At 29.8% G+C, this 25,244-nt stretch overlaps 1 protein-coding gene across 1 annotated transcript in view; it reads right to left on the minus strand.

The window, feature by feature from the left end:
* LOC143197507 (ras-specific guanine nucleotide-releasing factor 2) overlaps window positions 1-25,244 on the minus strand; it is a 69,258-nt gene that overhangs the window by 22,478 nt on the left and 21,536 nt on the right. The window contains 2 exon segments of the mRNA XM_076406043.1: window positions 393-499; window positions 10,748-10,918. Of these exon segments, the coding sequence (XP_076262158.1) occupies window positions 393-499; window positions 10,748-10,918 (278 nt within the window).

Consider the following 25,244-nt stretch of genomic DNA (forward strand, 5'->3'; position numbering starts at 1 on the left):
ATCAACACGCGAAATTCCTTTTTATCCATTTTTTTTCACAATAACGAAAGTTGCTTCATTCAAAAAGCTATAATTGACCAATTAATGATTCGACAGCTGTCAAATTTATACACGCATCTTTTGAAGGTTAGGGATAACTAAAAAACATATAGATTTCATTGCAGTAGCGCCATCTATGTGCCAGACCGGGGACTTTTCAATAGACCTGTTAATGTAAACACCATAGTTTCATTTCGTTTCACCTCCATTCACCCAGCCATATAAAATATCCTAAAACTGATATCAAATACAGTTACGGATTTACAGTTCAGAGTTCATCGGAAGTAATATATTCGCGTACCTATGAAATTGCGTATGCATGACATTTTAGTGAATACAAATTCAATGATTACCTGGCCTTTTCAATGCAATCAAGCCAACGTAGCGTATCAGCTTCATTTGTACCACAGAGCTCGTACTTCCGGACAAATTCCTTTCCAAAAGTAATCAGGAAGCAAAACTGAAAAATAATTAAAAAAAAAGGAATTATCAAAGCAAGTAATAAATCAGCTTACCGATCGAAAGTTTAATGAGATATCCTATCATTCAATTATATTTAATTAATTGACAAGATTTTTCTTCAGAGTAACATTATTACTGTGCAACATAATCCAAAATCAATATGGGTCTGCCTCTTTACAAAACGAATAATAGAGTTTTAAGTATATGTTACGATGTTATATATACGTACAATATTGCATTAATTTAAACCAAAATTCGATTTATGTCTTAATTTTATCGTAATAATATAACGGTCTTGGAACACCGTTAAATAACTAAACTATTGTATCTACGGTAGACCAGTAAAATATGCCCTAGGTAAACATTACCTACCTTCCTCGAGTCGAAATGCTTATTACGTAACTAATAACTTAACTGGTTATGTTGTTAGTTTCATTCCAATTCCCGCAATTAAGGAACAATTGCTGCTATATAGTTCTAATTATAAATCTCATCAATCACTCATATTTTTATTTATATAAGATTTATTTTATACAGGGTGGGATATCTATTGATTTCTTTCGCGTGTCAATTTTTTCATCACTAACATTGACTGATAGAAATTTCTATTTGGATAGAAATATACAAGAATAAGTGACATGTTAGAGCTTGAATATATTTTAATCCGCGATATCTATTGGTAAAAATGCTTAACAATTGCTAAACAACCTAACCTATAGTATATCCAAAGAAGTTTTGTATATACCTCATCAACATCATGTTAGACAAAAAGCAAAACACATTAGAACCAAAATAAATACAAATATACTGGTTAGTCGGAAGATACTCTCAATTTGATCTAAAATCAAAGAGATTGATTTATTAAACAATCATAAAACCAATTTGGAAATATGGGGTTGCAATAAAAATTCAAATCAACTACTCATATAACGCTGTCAAAACAAGGTTCTTCGATTGATTACCAACGAAGAACTGCACGACGACCTGGAAATCAAATGGATTTGCGAAGTTATCCACAATAAGAGTATTGTGTAATATACGTCATTGTCTACTTAGCTACATTTATATATTATGTGCTACGTATAACGTTAAATTAAAGAATTTAAATATATTATTTTCTAAATATAAGTATATATAAGTATGCGTCCTTTCTCGATTCCATTTTTCTATTAAATATATTTTCAAATTAGTTTTACTACGTTCGGTTCCCATGAAACCTTTAGTACTATTTCACTTTAGTTAATAAATGTTATTTTGGTTTCAAGAACTTAAACTGATTTTGGTGACAATGCCAAAAAATAGAAAAATTAGAAGTTCATGAACTGGAAACAGATCATTCCAGCCGTTTACATGCGATTGAAAATATCTAGAAAGCGGGAAAAAGTAAATCCATAACGTGTACATAGAGTAGCAGATTGGGATTTTCAAAAGATAGCTCACGATTCTTCATCAATTGCTTTAACATTTTATATAGTATACACAGAATTGTTCTTCTTGCTAACAATATATCTCCTGTAGAATATGTACAAAGAATTGTTTTATACAATTAGCCTTAGATAAGGTGTTAAATGGCCTCATTGAAGGTACGATGAAATGGTAACATTTGCAGGAACTCATCAGTGCTTTGATATCTTGCGACACGCACTGTTTTTAGCATGGTTTTATAAGTTTCGTTTTGTAAAATACTTTAATTTACAGGCCGTAGTGGACACTCAAATTGTGTGTTATTTAAATAATTGGCATAATTAAAGGAAAACAATAATTCTAAAAAAAAGTATACACTCAACTCTGTAAAGTAATAAGTTTTGTCAAAAAAACGTACCAGAAATCGGTTAATACAATCATAATTTTTTAAATTAATTTGTCACATTTATTGTCTTCCTTCTGAAATAACTCCAACAACTCTTTCAACTGTCAAAATATTTCAAATGCATTTGTTGAAACCAACAACCAAAAGTGGCAGTTCGGAAACATTGTAAAAATGACAAAACACACTTGAGATAAACTGTTAAAATCAAACACTATAAATAAACTAAATGAGAGAGGACATTCAAACTCTGCATCGATCTAGAGAACAATTGTGCCAATTTAGTAACAAAAATATATTGATGAAAAATATTTTGATTTGAAGCCCTTTTCAACAGCCTTTCCAAATAAATTAAACCGTTGGAAATAGAAATAGGAATGGTATAATGTCGAAATAAATATTAAAAAAGCTCGGTAATAGAGTTTAACGTGAACATTTAGGGGAGTTTGGCCCGTTTTAAATCAAAACTAAATTATTAACAGTCCAAAACAGCTTGAAATAGTAGAACAAAGAACCTTATTCAAGTTGTAAAACAATAAGAGTATTGTGTAATATACGTCATTGTCTACGTAGCTACATTAAGATATTATGTGCTTCGTATAACGTTAAATTAAAGAATTTAAATATATTATTTTCTAAAAATAAGTATGTATCCTTTCTAGATTATATTTTTCTATTAAATATATTTTCGAATTGGTTTTACTATGTTTGGTTCCCATGAAACTTTATTTATTAAAATTGCTTTAATGTCGGAAAACTCTAGTAATACTTATTCAATGAAGCCATACTATAGAATATTTGAAAGGTAAAATTTATATAGACCAGAATTATAAATCAGAATATTCCTCACAAAAGTCTAGCATCATTTGTTTATTTAACATCATGTTAGACAAAAAGCAAAACACATTACAACCAAAATAAAACAACTACACTGGTTAGTCGGAAGATACTCTCAACTTGATCTAAAATCAAAGAGGTTGATTTATAAGACAATAATAAAGCTAATTTTGACCTATGGGGTGCAAATATGGGGTTGCACTAAAATTCAAATCAACTAGTCATCCAACGCTGTCAAAACAAGGTTCTTCGATTGATTACCAATGCCCATCGCTACGTAACCAACGAAGAATTGCACGATGACCTGGAAATCAAATGGATTTGCGAGGTTATCCAAGATTTCGCCTTGAAACCTGAAAGAAGATTGCTAAATCATACTAACATGGAAGCAATACAACTGCTGGACAGCGCGCAGGGATGTATCAGGAGATTGAAGGGAACCAAATCATACGAACTTATATAAAGTGTATACCTTTAGTGTAAACTAAACCTATAAGTTATTATAATTTTATAATTGAGGAATAAATAATGATGTATTCTCTAGCACTCGTTCTGCTTGTAAATTAATCCAAGTACAAATGAAAAGTAGTAATAAATTAATTTATAATTAAGATTGTACTAAGCGCATCCAATAAAGCTCTTTAAAAGAAATTGTTTATTTAGTAAAAATGTGGGGGGGTGTTGATGGGTATTTAAGTAAATGCTAATGTCTAGAATTGGTTTCTTGTATGTCAAAATTTTATACTTCCAGGGTAAAGACAAAACTCTCAAATTATATGTATTTGGGACGATATGACCGAAATTTCATATTAAATTACTTTGGAATGTATATATTTCAAATTTAAAATATTTCAAATAAACCTAAACTCACTTATTTTTTTGAAAATGTAGTTTCCATTGCAAAATATAAAGGCCAAATAAATACAAAATTGTACAAACACTTTTGTACAACCATTCCATTATGATCACAATTTTTTATAATTCCAGTATTTGTCTTTTACCTGCGATTATTTGTACGGTAATTGCAATATATATATATATATATATATATATATATATATATATATATATATACATATTAAAAAAATGAGTATATCATATTATAAGATATATAGTTATATATCTTAAAAGTTTTAAATTCTACACTAATGTAACATGGATATTCGTTTCTTTCATATCAAAGTACATATATTTTGAAACTTTTACCTTTATCCAATTGATAAAAAAATTGCCAATTTTTCAATATATATATAGTCGTGAAATTTTGCAAATTTTGGTAATTTTCAAACTTTCTGCTGCCATTTCAGTTTAAACAATCGTAAGCTATTAATAATTACAGAGTTTATAAAGCATTTTGCGTTGAATAGAATGGTGGTATACTAATTTTTATATAGCTTTTAGTGTCTACGTTATAAAATGAAAAGTGTGTTTTCGACAAATGTATGGATTTTTCTTTATGTCGCATATCTTTAAAACTATAAATCCTGAAGCAATTTAACATTTTGATTCTTTTCATCCCAAAATGTGTATATTTTGAGACTTTTATCCTACCGTATTAAATTTGTCCTCAAAGATTCGTAGATTAATGAAAATGATAAAGAATTTTTTTGCTAAATTGAATGGTAATATAATAATATTTATGCAAACTTTAGTTTCTAAGTTACACCATCAAAAGTGTATTTTTAATAAATGAATTAAAATTAAATTTGTTACATCTGATCTAGATCAAAATCATTGTCACAATCATCCTGAAACATCTGTACTCGAAGAATTCAAACTAAATGCTTTCAATAAAGAATAAAGCTTTTTGGAGAGATCTTACCGATCGAAAGTTTAATGAGATATCCTATCATTCAATTATATTTAATTAATTGACAAGATTTTTCTTCAGAGTAACATTATTACTGTGCAACATAATCCAAAATCAATATGGGTCTGCCTCTTTACAAAACGAATAATAGAGTTTTAAGTATATGTTACGATGTTATATATACGTACAATATTGCATTAATTTAAACCAAAATTCGATTTATGTCTTAATTTTATCGTAATAATATAACGGTCTTGGAACACCGTTAAATAACTAAACTATTGTATCTACGGTAGACCAGTAAAATATGCCCTAGGTAAACATTACCTACCTTCCTCGAGTCGAAATGCTTATTACGTAACTAATAACTTAACTGGTTATGTTGTTAGTTTCATTCCAATTCCCGCAATTAAGGAACAATTGCTGCTATATAGTTCTAATTATAAATCTCATCAATCACTCATATTTTTATTTATATAAGATTTATTTTATACAGGGTGGGATATCTATTGATTTCTTTCGCGTGTCAATTTTTTCATCACTAACATTGACTGATAGAAATTTCTATTTGGATAGAAATATACAAGAATAAGTGACATGTTAGAGCTTGAATATATTTTAATCCGCGATATCTATTGGTAAAAATGCTTAACAATTGCTAAACAACCTAACCTATAGTATATCCAAAGAAGTTTTGTATATACCTCATCAACATCATGTTAGACAAAAAGCAAAACACATTAGAACCAAAATAAATACAAATATACTGGTTAGTCGGAAGATACTCTCAATTTGATCTAAAATCAAAGAGATTGATTTATTAAACAATCATAAAACCAATTTGGAAATATGGGGTTGCAATAAAAATTCAAATCAACTACTCATATAACGCTGTCAAAACAAGGTTCTTCGATTGATTACCAACGAAGAACTGCACGACGACCTGGAAATCAAATGGATTTGCGAAGTTATCCACAATAAGAGTATTGTGTAATATACGTCATTGTCTACTTAGCTACATTTATATATTATGTGCTACGTATAACGTTAAATTAAAGAATTTAAATATATTATTTTCTAAATATAAGTATATATAAGTATGCGTCCTTTCTCGATTCCATTTTTCTATTAAATATATTTTCAAATTAGTTTTACTACGTTCGGTTCCCATGAAACCTTTAGTACTATTTCACTTTAGTTAATAAATGTTATTTTGGTTTCAAGAACTTAAACTGATTTTGGTGACAATGCCAAAAAATAGAAAAATTAGAAGTTCATGAACTGGAAACAGATCATTCCAGCCGTTTACATGCGATTGAAAATATCTAGAAAGCGGGAAAAAGTAAATCCATAACGTGTACATAGAGTAGCAGATTGGGATTTTCAAAAGATAGCTCACGATTCTTCATCAATTGCTTTAACATTTTATATAGTATACACAGAATTGTTCTTCTTGCTAACAATATATCTCCTTAAAAGAATAAAGCTTTTTGGAGAGTAGTTAGCAAAATGTCAATGAATCCAGAACAGAAAATTAACAACGGATTTTCTGAAAAAATCACGAACGTTGAATAAAAAACTAATAGAAAATTGATAATGTAATTGAGATAAATAGAATATAAAAGACAGGAAAACACACGTTAAATTGCTTCAGAATATGTAGTTTTTTAGATATGTACCATAAACCGAAATATACTCATTTTTTGAAAATATACTTTTCGTTATATAACTTAAAAACTAAAAGTTGTATCAAATTGTTTATACTATCATTCGATTCGGCGTAAAATTCGTTATAATCCCTGATTAATATTTGAAAGTTATATGTACAAATTTGTTTTCAACCACATAAAAAAACAAATTACCTTCTTATTAAAGCACATCTTAAAATACATAAAATCATTTAAAATTAAATACCAATTTTAATACTATTTAAATGCCCTTTTTCGTAATTTAACTAATATTTCACTGTTACTTAACAGTTTTAATAATAATAACTTGACAAGAGAAAAGCTCGAAAGGTAATTTTAGAGGATCGAAAAAAATGATGATGAGATTCCTGGCTGCAGTGCATAGATAAGCTAAAAACATACAGGGTATTAACATGACGGTAGTGTAGCTTGTCGTACATACCCCCATCCCTTTATAAATTAATTAATGGCAACATGGTAATTACAAATCCATATAAATTAGATATATTTAATATAGGGCCTATTTCGTTTGATTTAATTTGTGATTCGTAGTTCACTAAATGATAAAGCATCAAACCAGTATGGAAGCGCGTATCATTTCGTTTCGCTTTGTGATGTTTCATTTAATGCCATTCGACTCAAATGCGAATGCACCCCATGTTGGATTTTCGATATTTTTACATGCATCTTTTGTTGACGATACGTAGTGATTGAATTCGAAACGCATTTTATTCGAACCCTTGCACACATATCGATTCAACAAAGCTAAATTGTTAGGTTTAAATTACAAGTGAACAAAAAAATGACAATTAGCTGAAGGCAATATGGAATAAAATCGATGTATTTTTGCGCGATGGATATTGGGCCTCAGTAAATATTTTGTTTCCGTCCTTTTATCTCGAACGCGGCAATAGTTAGTATGCAATACAAATTGTTTCAACTATTTTTTTTATACCAATATAGTCAAATTGTGGTATCATCAATTTTCTACCGATTCTCTCGAGTGATATATACAAATTGGTACGTGTTTTTCACGAAATCAGAATCAAGAACAAAAGAAAAAATATATATATTTAATTTTAACTACAGAAAATTCATTGTTAATTTTCTGTTCTGGATTCATTGACATTTTGCTATCTACTCTTCAAAAAGCTTTATTCTTTATTGAAAGCATTTAGTTTGAATTCTATCTTAAAGAATCCAGGAAATACTAGAGATTTGAAAACTTTTCAGGGTACAGATGTTTCAGGATGATTTTGACAATGATTTTGATTTAGATTAGATGTAAGAAATTTAATTTTAATTCATTTATTAAAAATACACTTTTGATGGTGTAACTTAGAAACTAAAGTTTGCATAAAAATTATTATATTACCATTCAATTTAGCAAAAAATGCTTTATCATTTTCATTATTCTACGAATCTTTGAGCACAAACTTAATACGGTAAGATAAAAGTCTCAAAATATACACATTTTGGGATGAAAAGAATCAAAAGGTTAAATTGCTTCAGGATTTATAGTTTTAAGGATATGCGACATAAAGAAATATCCATACATTTGTTGAAAACACACTTTTCGTTGTATAACGTAGAAACTAAAAGCTATATAAAAATTAGTATACCACCATTCGATTCAACGGAAAATGCTTTATAAAACTCTGTAATTATTAATAGCTTACGATTGTTTAAACTGAAATTGCAACAAAAAGTTTGAAAATTACAAAAATTTGCAAAATTTCACGACTATATAAGGAAAAATTGGCTATCTATCAGATAAAGGTAAAAGTTTCAAAATATATGTATTTTGGGGTAACAGAAATGAAGATCTATGTTAAATTAGCGTAGAATTTATAACTTTTAAGATATGCGACATAACTTCGAAACTGAAGATTGTATAAAAATTATGATTCGATGCAGTGCAAAATTCTTTATAATTTCTGTAAATTTCATTAACATACGACTACTTGAACAAAAATGGTAGTAAAAATCACGAAAATAGCTAAAAATTACAAAGTTTGATGGCTATGGAAAAAGTGGCACATTTTTTATCTTTCGGATAAAGGTAAAATTCTCAAAATCTAAAATTGAGAAACCATAAATTTCTTTAAGGATTATAGTTTTAAATACATGAGAGTGAAATACACTCATTTGTTGGAAAAACAATTTTCACTGTAACATATAACTTAAAAACTAATGATGACGTAAAAATTATTATATCATTCGATACAGGGTAATTTTATTTATAATCTCTGCGATTATTTAGTATGGAAATAACAGGTAAAATATGAAAATTGTTAATTTTCACGATATGAACAAAATACCAAAACTTGTTACTCATAAGGATAACACTCCAAATACATAAATTTTGGTGATGAAAAAAGAAATTAATATCAATGTTAAATGTTTTTTTTTATTTTGATTTTGATTATACAACAAAGTTAAGTGACAGTGATTAACATTTTTAAAATACATTACACTGAAACAGTGAAACCACAATAAAATGGAAATATGGGTTAAACGCTTGACTTACATGTTTAAATATATATATATATATATATATATATATATATATATATATATATATATATATATATATATATATATATATATATATATATTTTCTCTTATATCAGGAATCTAATTATGTTGGGTTGTGTACATGTAAAAATTGGTAAAAGTAAAACTTAATATAAGTATAAAGCATGTAGCTAAGCTTTTGAGTATATAGATGATTTTAATCTTCAAGATCAAAATTGCAAAATGAAGAAATAAAGGAATAAGTGGCAGCAAATCCTTTAACAATTGAACATAAAATGGACAGCTTCAAACAGACGATATGACGATGCTTTTTTCATCGCAGCTATTAAGCTGGTAGCGATCTTGAGGCATGTCGAATTTTACATAGTGGAATAACGGTCTACAAAATACCCAGAAATATAATCCCAGATGTTGAACACGGGCGGGGTGCCAGCAGCGCCAACTAGAACCCGATAACGAATAGCTGACAACTCCGAGACGTTTATCTGGGATGTTATTGAAGGGTATTTCCATTCATTCAGTACTCGACCATCGTTCAGACATGCCACCATCGACTGCCCCAGCCTCGTCTCCAGGTAACACCGCTGCCATCCGTTTTATCTATTTTGTATTTTTCACATTTTTTATATAGCCAATAAATAACGGTCACATAATGTAAACACCACTGTTTCATTTCGTTTTACCTCCATTCATCGATCCATATCTATTTACCCTAAAAACTTATTGTTTTATTATCATAAACTATATGATGATTACGTTATTAAAATGGCCATTTTTAATATAGCGGGCATTTTATTTCAATTAACCTCTTTTGTAACATTAATTTTTGTCAAAGAAAATATATCTGAAAACCGGGTTTCGACCTGTCATCATTGTTATCAGCGCGTATTTTAAATTTACCACGTTAACGACCTATTCACGATTTTTTTGCAAGCTCATTATATACAATTTGAGTTTATAATGGTCCGTTTCATAGTACAGATAATCCAAACAAAAATCCAAATAATTTATATAATAACAGTTGTTACACATGCTAGATAGATAATAAACAAAAACAAAAAGTTTTAAAAGATAGATAAAAGATATTAAAACTAACTTATTTACTGATTTTATTATAATGAATTATTAGCTTGGGTTTTCTTAACATATATTAAATGTATTTTTAATGATAATGCCTATGTAATACATAAGACATTTTAAATAAAAGGCCTGCTAAAAACACTTAGGAAACTTGAAGCTGTTTTTATTCAATATTGTACAAGTTTGCAAGCTGTCTTGAAAAGAAAAGAAAAGTTTCTGCAAATTTATAAACAAGGGCTATCATAAAGTAAACATTTTGCTCGTAACAGAAAAAATAATTTTGTTTCAAGCACTTTTACCTCAGAAAAAATAATTTTTTTCTTTATACGCGATAATACTGTGACGACGTTTATTTGACTCTGACATATAATTATATGAATAAATTAATCGAATTGCTTCTCTAGTCCAGACTATTTTCATTTCTATCGAAGACAATTCGTAAATATAAAACATATATTATTCTTAGGATATCAAAAGTCTACTTACATTTTTGTCGATGGTTTCTTTGTCACCTTTATCTTTCGATTTCTCGGGTGTTCCACTATGATGATAGGTGGCAACATCGGAATACAAAACTCTCTCGACGTAAGATCCCTCTAAGAAAATGATCCCTAATGGCCTTTGAAGTTTATCTTGTTCGTAGAAAAATAGTTGGTTCTGTTGGATATAGACACAAAGTTAATATTAACTATTCTTTTGTGTTATAGAAATTGGTATTTATTAAGGTAATTCAACTTTCTAATAAACCTATAAAACATATATGAGATCTTTTTACTCAAATATTTCATGAAATAACATTTTTTAACAGTAATTCGATTAATTGGATAATATTATCATCTATACTTTCATAGTATTTGAACCAAAAGTCAGTAGATTTGTGAAAAATTATTAGTCAAATTATTATTCATTAGTATGAAATCATCTAGATGGAAATGACAGCAAAAATCGTAAACTTTCAAGATTATATATATGGAAAAAGTGTCAAAATTTTTTACCTTCAGCATAAAGATAAAACTACCAAATTATATGTATTCTGAGGCGATATGAATGAAATTTCATATTAAATTGCTTCAGAGTTTATAGTTTTCAAGATATTTGAAATAAATACAAATTCAATGACTTTTTTGTTAACGTACTTTTCATTACATAACTTAAAACCCAAAGATTATATAGAGATTTTTATACCACCATTAGATTATGCGCAAAATTTCTTATAATTTCAGTAATTTTTATTAACCTGCGATTACTTGTATGGAAATGACAGTAAAAAATCTAAAATGACAAGAAATCGAAAATTTTCTCGACTATGGACAACATATGGAAAAAGTGCTAAAACTCTTTTACAACATTTTACCTCTCGGATTGGGGTAAAACTCTCCAAATATATGTATTTTGAGGTGAAATAAACGAACATCCATGTCAAATTGCTTCAGAATGAATAGTTTTTAAGATATGTACCATAAAACAAAATAAACTTTTTTGAAAATATAGTCTCTGTTATATAATTTAAAAACTAAAGGTCGTATAGAATATATTATACCACTATGTGATACATCGTAAAATTCTTTATAATCCTTGTAATTTTAATTAACTTGTGATTATTTTAGCGGAAATGACAGCAAAAAATTGAAAATGACAAAAAATTGAAAATTTTCACGACTATGTGTATGGAAAATGTTAAAAATTTGTACCTCTCGGATAAAGATAAAAATCTCAAAATACATATAATTGATGCGAAATAAACGAAAATCCATATTAAATTACTTTAGAACTTATAGATTTTAAGATATGTACCATAAAAAGAAATAAAAAAGTATATTTTTTTAATATACTCCCCGTTATATTAGTTAAAAACTATAGGTTGTATAAAATGTATTACACCACCATACCATTCAGCGTAAAATTCTTTATAATCCCTGTAAGTTTCATTAACGTGCAATTATTTGAAAGGAAATGGCAGCAAAAAAATTGAAAATGGTCAAAAATCGAAAATTTTCATGACTATATATAAGGAAAAAAGTGCACATTTTTTCACCTCTCGGATATAGATAAAACTATGAAAATATATGTATTTTGGTGCGAGAAAAACGACAATCGATGTTAAATTGCTTCAAAAAGTATAGTTTTAAATATATGCAATATAAACCGAAATCCAGTTAATTTTTGAAAATACAATTTTGGTTGTATAACTTAAAAATCAAAAGTTATATAAAATCTATTGTACCATCATTCGATTCAGCGTAAAATTCTTTATAATCCCTGTAAATTTCATTAACGTGCGATTATTTGAAAGGAAATGGCAGCAAAAAAATTGAAAATGGTCAAAAATCGCAAATTTTCATGACTATATATATGGAAAAAAGTGCACATTTTTGCACCTCTCGGATATAGATAAAACTCTGAAAATATATGTATTTTGGTGCGAGAGAAACGACAATCCATGTTAAATTGCTTCAAAAAGTATAGTTTTAAATATATGTAACATAAACCGAAATCCAGTCAATTTTTGAAAATACAATTTTGGTTGTATAACTTAAAAATCAAAAGTTATATAAAATCTGTTGTACCACCATTCGATTCAGCATAAAATTCTTTATAATCCCTGTAAGTTTCATTAACGTGCGATTATTTGAAAGGAAATGGTAGCAAAAAAATTGAAAATTGAAAACGGATATAGATAAAACTCTGAAAATATATGTATTTTAGTGCAAGAGAAACGGCAATCCATGTTAAATTGCTTCAAAACGTATAGTTTTAATCATATGCAATATAAACCGAAATCCACTAAATTTTTGAAAATACAATTTTCGTAGTATAACTTAAAAATCAAAAGCTATATATAATCTATTGTACCACCATTCGATTCAGCATAAAATTCTTTATAATCCCTGTAAGTTTCATTAACGTGCGATTATTTGAAAGGAAATGGTAGCAAAAAAATTGAAAATGGTCAAACATCGCAAATTTTCATGACTATATATATGGAAAAAGTGCACATATTTTTCACCTCTCGGATATAGATAAAACTTCTTAGATAGATAAATTGCTTCAAAAAGTATAGTTTTAAACATATGCAATATAAACCGAAATCCACTCAATTTTTGAAAATACACTTTTCGTAGTATAACTTAAAAATCAAAAGCTATATATAATCTATTGTACCACCATTCGATTCAGCATAAAATTCTTTATAATCCCTGTAAGTTTCATTAACGTGCGATTATTTGAAAGGAAATGGTAACAAAAAATTGAAAATGGTCAAAAATCGCAAACTTTCATGACTATATAGAAAAATAGCAACTTTAATAAACAAAAACAATCTAATTTTCTCCAAACATTTCAATATTAATAATAAAACAATTTTCGCAACTAATAAAAATCGAACGCGGAATAAATAGAAGCGAATGAATATGTAATGAAAACTGAAGGCCGGGAAAAGGGTACAAATGCAATATTTTTTGCGAGCTGCCGAAATCCAAAATTAAGTTAATTGCAATATGGTTCGGAAAATTGCAATTTAACCGTTACATTGTATTGGCAGGTGAATATTGAAGCAATTCCGACCGGAATGATATAAATTAAAAATGTATTTTTGTTTACGGGAATCAAATATAAATGTAAAATAGCTACGAGTATTTCCACACGAATCAATATTTTATTATTTTATTAGCAAAAAAATTGCTAATTTTTATATGGCGTTAATATTTCTATAATAACACCATCATCTATCGGCTTATCAAATAGGTATATTGAAACTAGAGGGCTTTCACCACTTGCCAGATAACTTTACCGAGTCTGTTAGTTCCGTCACTATAAAAGAACACCTATGACCTAAAATATACTTTGAATTATAACGTTTATGATAGTAAGAACTGGTCAATTTTATTCAAGTTTGGTTTGACCAACTTGCAGAAAGATCTTTCTCACTTTTGACTAAAAACAACAACGAGTTGATGATTCGGAGCAGTGTTTGAACATGATCAAGCGTAATAAATCCCAGTTTTTACGTCGATATGTGACAACGGATGGAAACATGGCTCCATAATTTCACTCCGAAGTCCAATCGCCAGTCATCCGAGTGGACTGCATACGATGAACCCGCTCCAAAGCGTGGGAAAACGCAACAGTCGGCTGGCAAGGTTATGGCGTCTGTATTTTGGGATGCGCATGGAATAATTTTCGTTGAAACTGAGGCCTATTTTGAAGCAAAGGACAAATCGTACTACAAAAATGGTATCGAAAAGTTGAGGGTCGCTATAATCAATTGTATCACCCTTGAAGGGAATTATATTGAATAAACAAAAAACTAGTTTTTCCAAAAAATGTGTTTTACTTTATGCGACTATTTTCAGTTGATAGTTCCCAACGCTCGTTATGATGTAAGAAAGAGTGTCAATGTTTTAAAGCAAGAGTGCCAAATGAATCAATATTTTATTATTTTATTAGCAAAATTATTATTCGTATTAAAAATAAATAATTCCTTTAACAGACCGTAGAGAGAATGAAATTTAGTAGGTGTTTTTTTAACTTTAAAAACGCATTTGCTGAGAAAAATTGGTACAAAACATTGTTTCTCAATTTCTACCACTCTTCCATCTTTCTGGCAAGATCGCGATATGGTGTACCAGTTAAGCCACGCTGCACTGATCTTAATAAGTAATCCAAACAATCAGAAGACGCTATATCTGGTCAATATAATGTTTATTTTCTGCTTTTTTTCCATAAATTTGCAATAATTTGTTACATTTGGTTTTACCAGTTCATAATGCAATACACCTTACGAATTCCAACATATATACATCAAGACTTTCAGAGCATCATGCATATTCCACTTTGTTTAGACCGTTTGGGCGGACGCGGTGAAGGGGAGTCTCACGCGGGTGTTTGAAGGAGTTCGCGGAGCACGATAATGTAACTCCTAGATAAATAACAGCGAATGCGTGAGTCGGGAGCCTGCCGACGGTGGGTTATTCCGCTGGTCCACGTTACTTCCGTAGCTCGCACTCGCATTGCAGTTTTTTATCATTTGTTGCAATTACAGTTGCTTTCTTTTGGTAAGTAATAGAAAATATTTTAGTATTTTAGTGAGATTACATAATTGTTTTTTGGTAGCAATGCAGCGCTTATGAACCAGCCGCCACTAAAACTAACCTACAGCTTTTGGCTCTATTTTTCTCTTATTTTTCATCACCAGTCATAATACCCTTAAAACGGTTCGTTTTGGGTCTATCCCATTGCTTCTAAACATCTGGAAACTTTTTTTATCTTTTATTGGAGGTGATCAATCATCTGCTAAAGTTGCTCCAAAATTCTTTGAAAATTAAAAAAATCTAGGTTGTTTTTTGTCATTTTCACATCAAAATCATCACTGTTAAATCGCTGAAACCAAAAGCAAATAAGTTTATTGGTCCATGATTAGCATCTGTATATAGTGAATAATTCAATATTACTTAAGAATAATTGTTATTTTATACAGAAAAATGTGAAAATCACCGAATTTAATAGTTAGGTTACATTGACACTTAGCAATTTTACCAATATAATAGGTCAATTGAAAAGTCCTAGGCTTACCACAGTAAAACACATTTTTTTGGCAAAATTAGTTTATTTTTATTCAACATAATTTCCTTCAAGGGTGATAAACTAATTATAGCGACCCTCCAACTTTTCGAAACCATTTTTGTAGTACGATTTGTCTTTTGCATCAAAATAGGCCTCAGTTTCGGCGATCACCTTTTCATTCGACGATAATTTCTTCCCAGCGAGCATTCTTTTGAGACCTGAGAACAGGAAATAGTCGCTGGCGGCCAGATCTGGAGAATACGGTGGATAAGAGCGCAATTCGAAGCCCAATTTATGGATGTTTGCCATCGTTTTCACTGACTTGTGACACAGTGCATAGTCTTGAGGAAGCAGCACTCTTTCTTTTTCTTCAAATGTGGCCGTTTATCGGCGATTTCGTCCTTGAAACGGTCCAATAACGTTATGTAATAGTCGCTGTTAATAGTGCTTCCTTTTTCAAGGTAGTCAATGAAAATTGTTTCATGCGCATCCCAAAATACAGACGCCATAACCTCGCGGGTCGACTGTTGCGTTTTTTCACGCATTGGAGCGGGTTCATTGTGTGCAGTCCACTCTGATAACTGTGGATTGGACTTCGGAGTGAAATGATTGAGGCATGTTTCATCCATTGTCACATACCGACGCAAAACCTCGGGTTTATTACGCGTTATTTATTTCTTACATTTATTTATTTATTTTTATATTCGTGATTGATATGAGGTACACGTTCAGTTGATATCTTTAGAATGTCTGCTATTTCATTCAATATCAATTGACGGTCATTCAAAATCATGTTGTGGATTTTTTTAATGTTTTCGTCGGTAACAACCTCTTTTACGCGTCCACTGCCTTCACCGTCTTCCGTGGTCATTTCACCACATCTAAACTTAGCACACCAGTCCTTGATGGTTAATTTTCCTAGCGCAGTGTCCGGAAACTCGGCGTCAAGCCAAGTTTTTGTTTTTCCTTTGTTCTGTATTTTTTCCCATCAAAAAGCAATATTATATCAACACGCGAAATTCCTTTTTATCAATTTTTTTCACAATAACAAAAGTTACTTCACTCAAAATGCTATAATTCACACAGCTGTCGGATCATTATACAGCTGTCAAATGTATGCACCCATCTTTTGAGGGTTAGGGCTAACTAAAAAACATATGGATTTAATTCTAGTAGCGCCATATATTATAATTGAACTATTATATCACCGATCAAAATACATGCAAGCACATAATAAATTATAAAATAAATAATTATTCTACTAAAGGGTTTTAAAATAATTATATTTGAAGTTGAATTTCTAACGAGAAAAACTACTTCCAACGTCTCTACACGACAAATTCATTTTAGTAATTTAAAAATAATAGGATAAACATATTTCTGCTTCATCCTCCAACTCCATTATGACAGTAAAAGTCAAATAAACGGCAAACAACTACGTCTCCGGATTAAGCTTTTGCGTTGCTCTTCTAACAATCTAATAGAAATGTTTTATACGGAAAAAGACTCTCCATCTGATATTATATTTGATTTTCAACGATCAAATATAACTGAAACTGCTTTATACGAGATGGCAAAGAGATATTCATTTCAGAAAATGTTCTTTGAAAGTTCAGCCTTTATGATTACATGAAATATTTATAATTACGTGCATAGATGGCATAACGTATGCTCTAACTCATTTGCGATATGTTTTATTATTCTTCTCTTGTTTAGTTCAAAGAATATTGCAGTTGAAATTACACGAGATCTGTCGGATATTTATGCCAAACTGAAATAAATAATACAATGGACAGAACGTTTTTGAAGATGAAAAAAATTAATTACAAAAATTAATAATTTAATTAATAATTAAACGATAATCCGAATTAACATTTCACAAGAAACTTCCCTAGGTCTAAAATTTGAATTAACAATTACAAGGGGGTTGTAGTTATTAACTAGTCATATGTGTGCCATGAGATTTTAAATAAATAAATAAACAAAAAAAATTAACAAATAACGTTCCAAGACAATTATAAAGACTTATTAGACGAAAACCCAGCTCAAGCTCTCAAACAAATTTCAGATAGCTTAGAAGTAGATTATTCACCTAGTTTCAAACATTTGTAATGCTACCAAGGCTGAAATATCATTTATCTCCAATAGACTTCAGAATTAAACAAGAACAATATTCTGAACTAAAAGAAATACAAGCAGAAGTGCCTCAAGGCAGCGTCCTAGGGCCTATATTCTATCTGCTCTATACTAGTGACATACCAAAACTTGATGGAATTACGAAAGCTATTTACGATGGATGATACAGCACTGTTAGCAGTGGGTAAAAACCAAGAAGCATCTGGTTTGCAGACTGGACCAAAAAATGAAGCATAAAATTAAATGAGCGAAAGTCTGCGAAATTCCTATTAAATTTATTAACAAGAAACTAGACAACCCACCAGTCTTGAAATTGAATGGTGTTATAGTTGTTAAAATGGAGTATTTAAAAAAAATCGCCGAATTCAACTACATAATAATAATAATAAGTGTTTCACCTATCATATTTCACTTCAATATTTCTTCAATTGCTCAAAAAAAAAAGAGTTTTGTAAATAAGAGCTCATTACGATTTTTGTTACCAACAGAAGCATATTGAAGCTATGACATAGTTTCGGTTTACACAAAATAAATTCAAAATTACTTTTTAATATAAAATACACACAAAGAAAAGTAAGACAGCACATTTAAATCCAATTAATGTCATCGTAATTTTAATTGGTTCACTTCAAATCGCACGGAAGAAAAATAAGAAGCGGCTTTTAATACAATCAAACGGGAAATACATAAAACGATTCGGGTATTTTCTTTTAAAAATATTTGGGAAAATATCGGGGGAAGCCAATGAAACCATTCAATTTTTCTGTTTATCATTTTTCACCACACAAAGACTTTTATTATATATTTTCCCATTTTTTCCGGTCTGGAACAATTAACCAGGGAAGAGGGAAAGAAAATCATATAAAAACTCATTTATATACTCGGTCATGAAGGTAATTTTATGATATATCAATATATTCATTCATACTTAAAATAAAATAATTCATACATCAAATAATCTCGTAAAATTCGTAAAAAAAACATCAAAATTAATTCACCCTCTTATGTTCTATTGTTAAATCGTTAAAAGGTATTACAAATAAAAGGCGTATATTGTGAGTTAAAAATGATAAAACGCTCTAAAAGTGGACTCGTTCGAATAAAATGGTAACATCCATTTACTAATTTTTAGTTTTTCCCAATTTTGGATCCATTTTCTCGTTAAATCTGCTACGCTGGAATGATTCTAATGCGCTCTATTGGCTACGGGTAAATTTAATGATGCGAAACACTTTCTAACTTGCATTAATTTTGGTTTTAGTAGGGCTAACACGTACAGCTATTGCCATCCCCCTCTATCCTTCACTCTCTGTTTGGCTTTCGGATGGATCCTTTATCAAAATAGGCACAAGTTTGAGCACTATTACGTTAGCATTTATAATAGCATCATAAGGTAAAGATCATTTTACTATATATATATATATATATATATATATATATATATATATATATATATATATATATATATATATATACCATATCGTTTTAACATTATTTATTTTATTTAGAGTTTGGAAAGGTTGACGCCGAAGTTCATCAAAGGCTTTTCAACAAAGTCAATTAAATAAATCAAAACTGTTCTCTGGGAGTTGTTCTCTTGGTTGTTGTTAATGTTGGAGAATTGAGAAAATATCATTGGACAGGTTATTCCCACAGTCCATAAAATAACTCCAGAAAATCGTCCTGAGAAATATTGTGCACAGAGATACTACAGAACTGATTACTTACATCAAGACCTTCAGATATATACATTCTCAGGTTTATATCGAAGTATTACAACTCTTAGATAATACCAGAACAGGACATATACTCAAAAGGATCAAACCATTTGATATTGTGTAGTGTAGTGTAGTGTAGTGAGCTGCATTTAATAGAAAAAATGGCAATGTTAATACATACACATTATTACACCACAGTCTAAGATAAAGCCTGTGGGATCTCTTAGATGCATATATATATATATATATATATATATATATATATATATATATACTATATCGTTTTAACATTATTTATTTTATTTAGAGTTTGGAAAGGTTGACGCCGAAGTTCATCAAAGGCTTTTCAACAAAGTCAATTAAATAAATCAAAACTGTTCTCTGGGAGTTGTTCTCTTGGTTGTTGTTAATGTTGGAGAATTGAGAAAATATCATTGGACAGGTTATTCCCACAGTCCATAAAATAACTCCAGAAAATCGTCCTGAGAAATATTGTGCACAGAGATACTACAGAACTGATTACTTACATCAAGACCTTCAGATATATACATTCTCAGGTTTATATCGAAGTATTACAACTCTTAGATAATACCAGAACAGGACATATACTCAAAAGGATCAAACCATTTGATATTGTGTAGTGTAGTGTAGTGTAGTGAGCTGCATTTAATAGAAAAAATGGCAACGTTAATACATACACATTATTACACCACAGTCTAAGATAAAGCCTGTGGGACCTCTTAGATGCATATATATATATATATATATATATATATATATATATATATATATATATATATATATATATATATATATATATACTATATCGTTTTAACATTATTTATTTTATTTAGAGTTTGGAAAGGTTGACGCCGAAGTTCATCAAAGGCTTTTCAACAAAGTCAATTAAATAAATCAAAACTGTTCTCTGGGAGTTGTTCTCTTGGTTGTTGTTAATGTTGGAGAATTGAGAAAATATCATTGGACAGGTTATTCCCACAGTCCATAAAATAACTCCAGAAAATCGTTCTGAGAAATATTGTGCACAGAGATACTACAGAACTGATTACTTACATCAAGACCTTCAGATATATACATTCTCAGGTTTATATCGAAGTATTACAACTCTTAGATAATACCAGAACAGGACATATACTCAAAAGGATCAAACCATTTGATATTGTGTAGTGTAGTGTAGTGTAGTGAGCTGCATTTAATAGAAAAAATGGCAACGTTAATACATACACATTATTACACCACAGTCTAAGATAAAGCCTGTGGGACCTCTTAGATGCATATATATATATATATATATATATATATATATATATATATATATATATACTATATCGTTTTAACATTATTTATTTTATTTAGAGTTTGGAAAGGTTGACGCCGAAGTTCATCAAAGGCTTTTCAACAAAGTCAATTAAATAAATCAAAACTGTTCTCTGGGAGTTGTTCTCTTGGTTGTTGTTAATGTTGGAGAATTGAGAAAATATCATTGGACAGGTTATTCCCACAGTCCATAAAATAACTCCAGAAAATCGTCCTGAGAAATATTGTAAGTGCACCGAGATACTACAGAACTGATTACTTACATCAAGACCTTGAGATATATACATTCTCAGGTTTATATCGAAGTATTACAACTCTTAGATAATACCAGAACAGGACATATACTCAAAAGGATCAAACCATTTGATATTGTGTAGTGTAGTGTAGTGTAGTGAGCTGCATTTAATAGAAAAAATGGCAACGTTAATACATACACATTATTACACCACAGTCTAAGATAAAGCCTGTGGGACCTCTTAGATGCATATATATATATATATATATATATATATATATATATATATATATATATATACTATATCGTTTTAACATTATTTATTTTATTTAGAGTTTGGAAAGGTTGACGCCGAAGTTCATCAAAGGCTTTTCAACAAAGTCAATTAAATAAATCAAAACTGTTCTCTGGGAGTTGTTCTCTTGGTTGTTGCTAATGTTGGAGAATTGAGAAAATATCATTGGACAGGTTATTCCCACAGTCCATAAAATAACTCCAGAAAATCGTCCTGAGAAATATTGTAAGTGCACCGAGATACTACAGAACTGATTACTTACATCAAGACCTTGAGATATATACATTCTCAGGTTTATATCGAAGTATTACAACTCTTAGATAATACCAGAACAGGACACATACTCAAAAGGATCAAACCATTTGATATTGTGTAGTGTAGAGTAGTAAGCTGTATTTAATAGAAAAAATGGCAACGTTAATACATACACATTATTACACCACAGTCTAAGATAAGGCCTGTGGGACCTCTTAGATGCATACCTATAGCTTATTCAAAATAACGCATCAAGAGATTTAATGTGTTGTCTGCCGCAATTGGTAAATTCGTTTTAAAATAAGACAATATTTTTCTACTCATTTTATTTTAGTTAAAGAGTTGTTCTAATGCTTTGCTTCTCTGGATAAATTTAAAATCGCTGCTTCTTATTACTCTGGTTGAAAAAACCGAAACCGAATTTGCGTCTATAATCAGATATTTTGAACAAGAACGAGATAATGGAGGCCCACTCTTGCTAGTAAACTACGTTACAGGTACATATTTCTATTGAAAATATTTTTAGCATGTTGCAGCTACACTGAATAATAGTATGGGCATAGTCACTAAAATATCTTAAGAAATTGAAATTATAATATTGTATTCACCGAAAAGAAATCGTCCTTATACGCGGCGGGTGATGAATCAAGATCAGCTTGATGCTACTCTGTCAGCCTATCTACTATGATAACTGTATAATTAATTGTAAATTAATAAAACATTCTTCGATAATATATGCACGCATGAAAGGATTATATATTTAAGTTATTATAAAGAAATATTGTAGTTTATACCGCAACGACTAGTAACAATGAAAAAAAAAATGAAAACAAAAATATAAAATTTCTTTTAATATTAATTTTTTAATAAAATAAATGTTTCTCTCGCAGCTTATATATAAATATCGAATTTATTATTTGCAGTACTGCCTCTACACACAAAATTTCATCGATATCGATTAGAATATCGAGAAACAAAAATGTTTCAGGATGAAAAATAATAACTCGCTCCCGAATTTAGGTCTTTTCCGCAGGGAACTCACGTACGTTGCAGTTACTCTTTTTTTTTATTAAGCCGCCAGTAATTTTATTTTTTATTCGGGCCAAAAAAATGGCTATATAAAACTTCCCAATAAATATAGATCTTCGTCGTCAATACACAGAAAATTAATTCGGGCTAAACCCTTTTTGTTTGCGTTTATCTTCCTGTTGTAGTAATGTTCCCGGAGTGTTTAAGGGACTCCAAACTCAACAAGATATAAGGTATTCTAATTATTTAGAGACAGACGCAGTCTGCCGTTATAACATTTATTTAAGAAACAACTGTTTTCGGAATAATTGTATAATCCAAGCAATTAATTTCGAAAAGTAAGACAAATGCAAAGATCTATATCTATCTATTGGTTGATATGACATTTAATATTTATTAAAATTTTGTTTTCATGAAAATAATGAGTCATGAGTCATCAAAATGTTTAACGTACTGCTAATAGCAGTTTGTAAATTCGTTTTAATAACAGACAATATTTTCTTTGTCATTTTATTCTAGTTAAAAACAGATGCATTGCTGTCTGATACGTTAGAGCGTGTAACCGAATCAACCTGTAAAAGTCGTTCACTTGTCAAATGCCTGCAAAATTCTTTAAAACAGTAGTGATTAGAGGTAAGGAAGAGGTTACAAACCGGCAAACGTTTTAGCCATTTGCTTGTTTTGACAAATTTTAAACTGCTTCTTAATATTTGTGATTACTCTGAAATAAACAGTGAGAAAGAAACCACGTCTCTGTTCAATAACTTCGAACAGTAACAAGGTAATGGAGACCCGTTCTTACCAGTAAAATGCGTTAAAGAGATTAGTATTGATACTATTAAATATTAACCTGTTGGGGTTTTTATTGGAAATATTTTGTTGTGTTGTAGCTGCACTGAAAATTAATATGGACAATATGACTAAAATCTCTAAAAAAAAAACAATAAAATTTTGAAATCACCGAAAAGAAAGTACCTATATACCTTGGTGTTAGTTCAACTCAAGATTAAATTTAGAAAATGTATAAAAACGTACAGTAGTTTTTTAAATATAAACATAATTTGATAGGCTTATTTCAGAGATGACTGTTATACTGTTGTATACGAAAACTGAAGGAATCATACTGTAGAATATGAAAGATATATGTGCAGTTGTTCAGAATATACATGAGTATTTGGTTAAAATGTACGACGAGAGAATGAATACTAATTGTTTTGCCGATATAGCAAGTGCATTAGGGAGAATGCAGTGAGTAACACAAGAAACTAAGAAGAAATACAGTGATATTAGAATGATCTGACAAGAAAACGCAGCAACAAAGAAAACAAGAACTAAACATAAAATGTTAAATATGTTCTCCAATAAAAATAAAATACATTGCTTAGATTTGCAATTATTAAATTAGGTAGATTAAGACTCCAAGGGATACTTAATCCTAATATAATAAAATAACTCTAACCTACCTGGTTACTCTACTCTAATAACCTGGTTCATTATTTAATTTATATTAGAATGTTATTATGTATCAAACTTGAAATAAACTAAATGTCAACGTTAGATGCGTCAACGTTGCGACGTTTTGACGTCATAAATTGAGATGACGTGAGTTTATTGCTACTTTACATAGACTGTATCTAAACGGGATAGACAAAATAATATAAACACTATGCAATATGATGCATCTTGTTATATGTAGCCAACACTGCTTCACTGAGAGTAAAACGACACCTATATTCCAAGTCTTGCAGTTTATATTTCCGTCTATTATACGCTTTGTTGCGCAATTCTTAGGCTGTTCTAGACATTTCACAAACTATACTAAAACATCATTTAAAAAACAAGTGTAAAATTTCGATAGCATATATCTCGGAAACTACAAGACATAATACAACTTGGCGAACGGCAACGTAATTAGCACGCCGAATATTACTTGGAATGTGAATTGGAATGAAATCCGTAATTCATAAGACCATTTTACAATTTTGGCTTAAGTTAAAAACAGAGCCTAAAGTGTAAAATTTCGATAGCCTATATTTCGGAAACTACAAGACATAATGCAACTTGACGAACGGCAACGTAATTAGCACGCCGAATATTACTTGGAATGTGAATTGGAACGAAATCCATAATTCATAAGACCATTTTACAATTTTGGCTTAAGTTAAAAATAGAGCCTAAAGTGTAAAATTTCGATAGCCTATATCTCGGAAACTACAAGACATAATGCAACTTGGCGAACGGCAACGTAATTAGCACGCCGAATATTACTTGGAATGTGAATTGGAACGAAATCCGTAATTCATAAGACCATTTTACAATTTTGGCTTAAATTAAAAACAGAGCCTAAAGTGTAAAATTTCGATAGCCTATATCTCGGAAACTACAAGACATAATGCAACTTGGCGAACGGCAACG

This window comes from Rhynchophorus ferrugineus, unplaced genomic scaffold (assembly GCF_030347505.1).
Source record: "Rhynchophorus ferrugineus isolate W39M unplaced genomic scaffold, kcgeb_rfMv2 rfM5, whole genome shotgun sequence".
Lineage (NCBI taxonomy): Eukaryota > Metazoa > Arthropoda > Insecta > Coleoptera > Curculionidae > Rhynchophorus > Rhynchophorus ferrugineus.